Source organism: Arachis ipaensis, chromosome B08 (genome assembly GCF_000816755.2).
Source record: "Arachis ipaensis cultivar K30076 chromosome B08, Araip1.1, whole genome shotgun sequence".
Taxonomy (NCBI): domain Eukaryota; kingdom Viridiplantae; phylum Streptophyta; class Magnoliopsida; order Fabales; family Fabaceae; genus Arachis; species Arachis ipaensis.
In genome coordinates this window covers 119,361,437-119,370,678 of record NC_029792.2, presented here as the reverse complement: position 1 = coordinate 119,370,678, position 9,242 = coordinate 119,361,437, and the positions used below count along the sequence as shown (strand labels likewise).

Genomic DNA, 9,242 nt, shown 5'->3' with positions numbered 1-9,242 from the left:
ACACATATGTTTCATTCTCCCGACAACGCAACATCAATTGGTGTAGGTGACTTTCATTGTAAACTATTATTAAATTTATTTTCACCCCTCTAATTAATAAATCATAATGATCAACTTAAAATCTATTTATCTTCTTCGGTTACTAATAACTACTATTCATTCATGACTTTACTACTGATCACACTAACATAGCTCTCGTGTGGCTTTGATACCCACACGCAAACAAAGGATACATATATACATTCCATATTACCGACAACACAACATGAACAGATTTAGTGATTTTCAACGCAAATTATTATTAAATTTATTTTCACCCCTTTAATTAAAATGGCACATTTTAAATCTATTTATCTTCTTCGATTATTGACAACTACTCTTCATTTATAACCCTACTACTGATCAAACTGACAAAACTCTCATGCGACTCTGATACCCACACGCAAACAAAAGACACACATACATTCCAACTACCAACCACGTAACATGAACAGATTTGGTGGTTTTCAACGCAAACTATTATTAAATTTATTTCCACCCTATAATTAACAAATCTTAATGACCAACTTTAAATACATTTATCTTCTTCGACTGTTGACAACTACCCTTTAGTCGTGGTCCGCTACTGATTATATAGACACAACTCCCATACGGCTTTGACACTCACATATAAACAAATGACATGTATACGTTCCATATTTTTGATAACGCAATATCAACAGATGTAGATGGTTTTTACTGTAAACTATTATTAAATTTATTTTCTCCTCCTTTAATTAACAAATCATAATTGTGAGAAGGATGAATGTGTACACGGTTTGGCAGGGTGGAGAACAGCTACAACAAGTGTGCATAGTCCACATATGAAACACTTCTTACCGTTCACAGAAAGTTTGGTTGTAGGAGAAGCAAGTCCCAACTAGTCTAGTGACGCGTGGCGAAGCCTGCGTGATACCACCGATGCCTGGCAAAGCCGGCATGATGTTAACGGTAGGTGCTTTTCTCTAACTCTTACGACACGTGTCGTTGTCACAATTTGTCGCTGCTTGCATGATGCTAACGTCGATTTTTTGTTTTTTGCGAGAAATCTTAGTATACCACCCCACGTTTATCATCAGCTAAGATCACCAAGTTGAATATCACCAAAATCAAACTAATATAAATAATAATTTTTAGTTTGATCACTGCAAAAAAAATATTTATAACGGTATATTTTTTCTTATTTTTAGTGTAATTTAAACAATTTAAAATAAGTTTTATTTTTTAAATGTTTTATTTAATTTCTTTTGTTAGGAGTAATTTTTCGATTTTTCAGACTCTTTGCTCTTTAGATTGTGCTGCTCAACGTCCCCGGTTCGATTCTCCGTACTCACCTTATTTGTTTATATTAATTAATTTTAAGTTAAATAAACACTGAAAACACTGCGCTCTCTTGTGTTTTCCCTTTCTTTTTTCCTTTCTTTTTCTCTTTTGATTTTCAAGTTTCAACGATTCTGCGTGTACCCTCAAAACACGCACACTATTCGACTTCCTCTTGCTGCTTCTTATTCTTCTTCTCTTCCAATGGCTTCTGAGGCTATTAAGGTAACTTCCTCTCTTCTCTTCTCTTCTTCTCCTTCTTAATTTCTCGCTAGTGTCGTTTTAAGGACAACCCTGTGTCGTTTTTATGTGTTTTCAGGGAGCAAAAGTGCTCATGGTTGGTGCCGGTGGAATTGGCTGTGAGCTTCTGAAGACCCTTGCTCTCTCTGGTTTTCGTGACATTCACATAGTGAGTTCCTTCTTTTAGGGGTCTCAAAAGATTCTTAAAATTTTCAGAAAGGGTTTTTAGTTTTATGAATTTCGGGAATTAAGCTTTTTATACTTTATCTAACTAGGGTTTTTGTGCAGTTGGGGTTTCGCTTTCGTTTTATTTTTGTTGTTGGTAAAGTTTTGATTTTTATGTGTTCGATGAGGTGGGTGTTTGAAAAATCTCGGGCCTTGGTTTTTCTGTTGTTATTAGGGAAGTGTTTTTGAGAATGAGAAGTGGAGTGGTTGGTGGTTTTTAATTGTTAAAGGTTTGAACTTTTTGAGCTTCTAATTAGGGTATTTTATTTGTTACTGAAATATGTTTTTTATTATTTAAAATAATTTTTTATGGAGTTGTAGCATCTTTTCTTTCCTTTTTTGATCCTGGAGGTTTGAGTCACTGGGTAAGATTTAAGTGTTGCTTGCTATGATTTTCTTAGATGTGAGCGATTTTCCTTCTTTGGTATTAACTGTGGTGGAAGGTGGAAATAGGGTAGATAGTTGGCTTGTGTTGGAGGGAAGCTTTTTGGTGCTTATTCTGTCAATTCTCTGTTGTTCTTGTAGTAATCAAGTGCTGTGACAATTATAGCAGGGTGCTGATTGATGGAGTGGGGGTGGATCTTGCTGGGTTTTAGTTGATTCATGTATAAGAATAAGATCTTTGAAATTCATATTTCAATATTATGTTTTGGTGGCATAGATGCTGATAGTACTAGTGGTGCAAATTTTTATTACTGATAGTTTGTAACGAGGGAGATGGAAATAGCAGATTTGTTGAATTCTCGTAATGAGGGAGTTGCTTAGTATGGCATGTCATGTTTATATTTATATTTATATTTCTATTATAGTTTAGGCTCTTATCTGTGTGGATTGATGTCTCACTAAGAGTAGCCAAAGTTAGTTTTGGCATTCATTTTAGTATCATGTTGGCAGTGATCAGTTTGGTTGTTTGTGTTTGGGGACTGGAAGATGTACAGATTTAAGCTACAGACGTACCTAAATACATTTCACTTCCAAATGTGCAGATTGATATGGACACCATAGAAGTCAGTAACCTTAACAGACAATTTTTATTTCGACAATCTCACGTTGGGCAATCCAAGGCAAAAGTGAGACAATGCATTATGGCTATTAATGTTTACTGGTATTGGTTTCTGTCATTTATTCATCTGATTAAGTTCTCGACCAGGTTGCTAGGGATGCTGTTTTAAAATTTAGGCCCCACATAAACATTCAACCGTACCATGCAAATGTCAAAGATCCTGAATTCAATGTTGATTTCTTTAAGCAATTTAACGTTGTTCTGAATGGACTCGACAATCTTGATGCACGCCGACATGTGAATCGCTTGTGCTTGGCTGCTGATGTTCCTCTCGTTGAAAGTGGAACTACTGGGTTCCTTGGACAGGTAATAAGAGGTTGTGTTTCAGCTGTATAAAATTGTATTATGCAGGGCAATTTTTCCTATTTGATGCCTAGTTTTTTTTTATGCTTAGGAGTGTACTCTGATTATCTTGTTATAATTATTATTCTAGCTGTAAAATTCAGTTTTTTTCTACTACTGATAACTGATTTGTTTGTCTCTAATGCCATTTTTTTTTTTGGAGAAGCAAAATATATTTTCTATGGCATTTTAAGCTTCCAACTCGTTTATCTTTTAAATGCTTGATTTTTGTGATCATTGTCGATGTCAGCAAACACCCCTTCTTCATCCTGGTACTTTTATAGTCATCTGAAAATAAACTGTGATTTATATTATGTTAATTCATAATTGTTATGCTATTTGGTTTTAATTTGTTTTGTTATGACATTTGAGGTTTGAGATCTTGTATTGGCTGGCTGTTCTTCTTGTTTTGTTTTATCCTTTCAATAACACCTGCTATCTTCTGAAACAACAACAACAGCAGAGTCTTATTCCATTAGGTGCTCTGCTTTCTTCTGATCTACTTGTATAAATGCATGTGAACTGTGAAATTTGTTTGTTACTTATATCAAGCTATTTACTGATTTCACATGATGACAACTTAAATATAAATCTTCTTGATTAATCTTTTATAATATACTAAGTTGTAGATTTTCCACTATATTTGTGATATAGTTTTGATTTTAAAACAGGTCACTGTACATGTCAAGGGAAAAACAGAATGTTATGAGTGTCAGCCTAAACCAGCCCCCAAGACATATCCTGTTTGCACGATCACAAGTACCCCATCAAAGGTATGGGTGTGTTTAATTGCATTTGTCCACTTTGGAGGAATTAGCATTTAAAGGATTAGGTTTTAGGATGCTTTTCATGGTGAGTCGTATTGTAGAACAGGCCTTCTAACATGTGAATTAAGGTTCTTTATGTGTTGTGGTTTGATATTGATAATATTGTTGCTTTATATATGTTGATTTTATGTACTTCTTTTGTTATCATTTTCTTTTGCCTAGGTTAATAACAGTTTGTATCCAGGAAACATAAGATTTTGAAAACATGAAGCTAGAGGTCCTAAGGTCATCTATGGGAAGTTTACCATAATTTTAATAATCTTGAGATTGTTATTAAGTAGGTACTGTTTGCCATGATATCTGGAGCCTGTTACTGGTTATATCTTAAGAGTTATGAGATGATACTGATGCAAATCGTATACCTTTGGTTATGTTTTCATCTATTTTATTTTTTTAATATTCTTCCTGGCAGTTTGTTCACTGTATTGTGTGGGCAAAGGACCTACTTTTTGCAAAGTTATTTGGTGACAAGAATCAGGACAATGATTTAAATGTACGTTCAAGTGATGCTGCCAGCTCCTCAGAAAATGTAGAAGATGTCTTTGTACGGAGAAATGATGAAGATATTGAACAATATGGAAAGAAAATATTTGATCATGTATTTGGGTATAACATTGAGTTAGCTTTGTCGAATGAAGAGACATGGAAAAATCGTAATAGACCAAAACCTATATACAGCAAAGATATCTTGTCCGATGAACTGGCCCAACCAAATGGGAATGTAGACAAAAAATGTGCATTTGATGATGAATTTTCAGTTTCTGCCATGAAATCTTTGGGCATGAAGAACCCTCAGGATATATGGAGTCTTAAGGAAAATTCTAGGATATTTCTCGAAGCGCTGAGACTATTTTTCACACATAGGGGGAAGGTTTGATTTGATGCTTTTCTTAATTTAGTTAAGATATAATCCTCTATGCATCTCCATATGAATGTTTTTGCCTGGGCTGGTAATGTTTATTTATTCTTATTATTTATTTATTTATTTTAAATCAGGATGTTGGCAATCTGACTTTTGATAAAGATGATCAGTTAGCTGTAGAGTTTGTTACTGCAGCTGCAAACATACGGGCTGCTTCATTTGGCATCCCTCCGTACAGCCTTTTCGAAGCTAAAGGTATTGCTGGTAATATTGTGCATGCTGTTGCGACAACAAATGCTGTTATTGCTGGGTTGATTGTCATTGAGACAATCAAAGTGCTGCAGAACGACATTAAAAGTTACAGGTATAATGCGATTCCTGTTCCTTCATATTATTATTTTGGGTTCGTTGTACCTTCCTTTGGTATTTGCTGTATGAAAAGAATGAAGATCTTATTTTGGCTGTACATTAAGGTTAAGCAGTTTTAATCAATGATGAGGAAAATGCTACCTAGTACCTATTTACAACTTTTGGTGAAATGAAAACAAAATTTATACATTATAAAAAAAATGTGTTGCCTTTTTGGAAATAATAAAAAAAAGTCATGCTGGCTTTTAGACCGAGTTATATTTTGTTTTAACGGAGTAAAATGTGCAGTTTCCATTGTTAGACTGAATAAGATTTTTACTGAGATGTACTTAATCCTTAGAGTGGCATAGTAATGCTTTAATGCTTTATATGATGCCTCTTTTGCTGGAGCAGAATGCATAGGAAAAGCTTGCTCCGCACAAGCTTTCGGACAATTTGTTTACACAGCCCTCTTTATGGCAGTCCCTTTTGACACATGTACAGTGGAACTGCAGTGCTCTTTCATTTTTACCTGTGTTCTTTGTATCTCATGCTTTTTACATTCTATCTGTAGTTTCTGTTAGGAGGCTATCTTATATTATGTGTTCTTATTTACTTTCAATAATGAGTTCATTATTGTACCTTCATTGAAACTTACTAGTTAGCATTGCATTCGATAAATTTTTTGATGTTTTTGTTAATCTTATTTTGGACATCTTGTAGAATGACATATTGTCTGGAACATCCATCAAGGAAAATGCTGTTGATGCCTGTGGAGCCGTTTGAACCAAACAAGTCTTGTTATGTTTGTTCTGAGGTATGACTAATCTTCTCATGTCTCACCTCTTGACTAGTGTCAGTCATTCTTACAGAGATGCTTACGCACAAACATGTATGTGGCAAACAGACACCTTTATCGCTTGAAATAAACACAAAACGCGCAAAGTTGAAGGACTTTGTTGAAAAGATAGTCAAGGCAAAGCTTGGGATGAACCTTCCTCTTATTATGAACTCCTCAAATCTTCTTTATGAAGCTGGTGATGTTGAGGACGACATGGTTGCAATCTACTCTGCCAACCTTGAAAAGGTATGCACCCTTCTTGTCTTTGGTTTGAAATCAACATGAGAGATATCTTATTTAGCTTGTTTTCTTCTCTTCTCAGGTTTTAGCTGAGCTTCCGTCTCCAGTAACTGGCGGAACGATGCTTACAGTAGAGGATATGCAACAGGAATTTGTTTGCAATGTTAACATCAAGCACAGGTTTTTGCTAAACCCTGGATCTGTGTTCTGAGTTGGAATTATTGTGTATCTAATGCTTATAGTCCTTTTTCCCATTCCTCTTTCTTTCTCGTCTTCAATTACCAAACACAGTATTTTCTCGTTGGATACATGAGCCGACACTACTTCGTTGGACACAGCTTAATTGCCCTTTTGTCATTTATCTTTTGCTTTTGGTTCTAAAATTATTACTTTTTTGTGTTGGCCTTTTCATGTTTAGAGAGGAATTTGATGAAGAGAAAGAACCTGATTCGATGGTTCTCTCAGGATGGACTCAACATGTGTCAGCTCCGGAGAACAAAGACAAGCCTGCTGCTAACAACGGCGCAAGCACCTCAGGCGCATCTGTACCAGCTGTAGAATCAGATGAGATAAGCATAGTTAGTCCTACCAAGAAGAGAAAACTCACCAACGTTCCAAATGCTCCGGGTAACGAGGCAAGGAACCACCAGGATGAACTGCAAGTAATTGATGACGAAGATGATCTTGTCATGCTCGAGGGTAACATGGAAGGATTCAAAAAGAGAAAGTTGTCGTAGTCCATGTGTGATTTAATTTATGGAGTAGAAATCTTACATGCTAATTTTGTATTTTGATAGGGAGGTTTGGCAATTCTTTTGGCCATAGGTGTTTTTAGGGTTTTTCTGCTGCTCTTAGGCTTCTGATTTGGGTAGATACAATATCTTATGCTTTTTTTTCTCCTCTGTATTTTTGACAAATTCTAGCAGCAACTATGTATTATTCTTGCTGACGTCTGACACCAGAGGATCACTGACCTTACAGATTGACTTGCTTACATTTGAGATTAGTGAACAAAGTTTTGCAAACTGCAATCCCTATTCAGTTATCTGTACATCCTTTGTTCACTTTTGGGAAATATAACATGAATTTAATTTTCATTCACTTTCAGTGTAAAGTAGTTTTTCACTTATATTCAATTGCCTAATAATATATCAACAAAATTAACTATTTTTTATAGGGAGATTTTATGGTGCTTACCAAGAAAATCAACATAACATGCTGTTTTTATGTGTTTATTGTTGATTGGAGGTTATTTTTTTTTTAATGAAAAAAGAAAAGAAAGAGTAAATTAAATTTTATGAATTAAAATATCAATGCTTAAATCTTTTATATTAAAATTTATAATGATTAATCAAATTATTTAAGTTCAATTATTTTTTATGATAAAGAAAATGAAACGAGGACTCATATTACATTTGTACAGATAACAACGCTAAAAAATTTATACAAGATCAATAGTTTAGAGCCAAGTATTAATTTCTCGTAGAGCTATATTTTTTTTTTGTCGTACTTAAGATGTAAACGAGATACATATTAAATTTTTTTAGTCAATTTTATTTAAAGTGTAAATGAAATATTTATATATTTATTTAATTTTCATGATAGACTATTGTATAACTAAAAAGACCGTATTTATAGTTTATTTTAGATTATTTTAAAAAGTAAAATCGATTTACATAACTCATCTAAGTTTATGTTTTAACAATTTTATAATAAAAAATATCAAATATTTATTATTTTAATTAATTTTATACTTCACCATAGAATCTCCCTTTTTATATCGATAATGTGAATGAATATGATTGCAAAATGTATAAAATATACTCACAATGCATAAATTAATATAGCAATCGTCTCAATTAAATGAATTTTGGTATTTAATTTAGATACAATATTCTCTTAACGATTAAATTAATAAAGTTGTCGCCTTTTAATTCTCAATAGTCTCTTTTAAAGAAAGTCATGTTCCTTTTGTATGTACCCGTCACTTCAAGTGATCAGAATCCTCTTCATAACAACTCAGGAGAGTGTGTACTTGAAGCGGACTGTAAGCAATTGGGCTGTGAGGTTGGAGATGATAGTAAAGATATCTAAGATAGTTGGCGATGGTTAAGTTAACAAGGATTTAAATAGATATTTGTGTTTCATGAGGTATTTATACAGGAGGAAAATACACTTATAATAATGGGTGGTTACTGTCCATTTTATTTAGGAATTGTTAAGAAATTTATTTAAAATAGCGGACTAATTTATAGGGATGCACGTTAGTACACTTGAGATCTTTTTTATGTAAAATTCGGGTCAAACATGGATCATAATACCTATGCCTCGAGTAAGTTGGATAGGTTAACCCGTGTAACTTTTAGACTGATATCCTTAGATCTGGACATCTTGCGTTAGATCCATTAAAGATGGATATGATTATTTGGGTCATGGTGTATATATATATATATTGATACCCAAATTCTTTTACAACTAGAAAATAATATCTCAATTTTGCCACATCAAGTTTTTGGCCAAATTGTAAATTTTTGTAGATTTTTAAATTTGTTTTTCCTATTATCTCTCTTTATCGAATAGCTTTTACTAGCATTATCTTCTAATTAATAATGAATTTAATACCGTTATTAGTGTGTGTGTGTGAATTTTAAGGATGAAATTATAAGTTGTGAAGTTAATTGATCTTCAACAATCTTTAAAAAAATTGTTACAAAAATACTTGGATTTATCTCAAATAAGAAAAAATTGACTCTTTGTTATGCCTTTTATTAAGAAATTCTACTTAAAAGAAATACTTCAATGTATATACACTATAGATTGACAAATTTAAATTTTATTATAGTTTAGAATTTATTTTGATACAATTCTTTGTTTTAAGAGTCAAGAATTTTATTT

At 33.2% G+C, this 9,242-nt stretch overlaps 1 protein-coding gene across 1 annotated transcript; it reads left to right on the top strand.

The window, feature by feature from the left end:
- LOC107613159 (SUMO-activating enzyme subunit 2) lies at nucleotides 1,408–7,442 on the top strand. Its single transcript, XM_016315017.2, has 11 exons — nucleotides 1,408–1,584; nucleotides 1,679–1,768; nucleotides 2,811–2,894; nucleotides 2,975–3,193; nucleotides 3,901–4,002; nucleotides 4,469–4,927; nucleotides 5,053–5,282; nucleotides 5,990–6,083; nucleotides 6,174–6,353; nucleotides 6,430–6,527; nucleotides 6,766–7,442. The coding sequence occupies exons 1-11, from the start codon at nucleotides 1,564–1,566 to the stop codon at nucleotides 7,082–7,084; spliced, it is 1,896 nt and encodes a 631-aa protein (XP_016170503.1). The 5' UTR covers nucleotides 1,408–1,563; the 3' UTR covers nucleotides 7,085–7,442.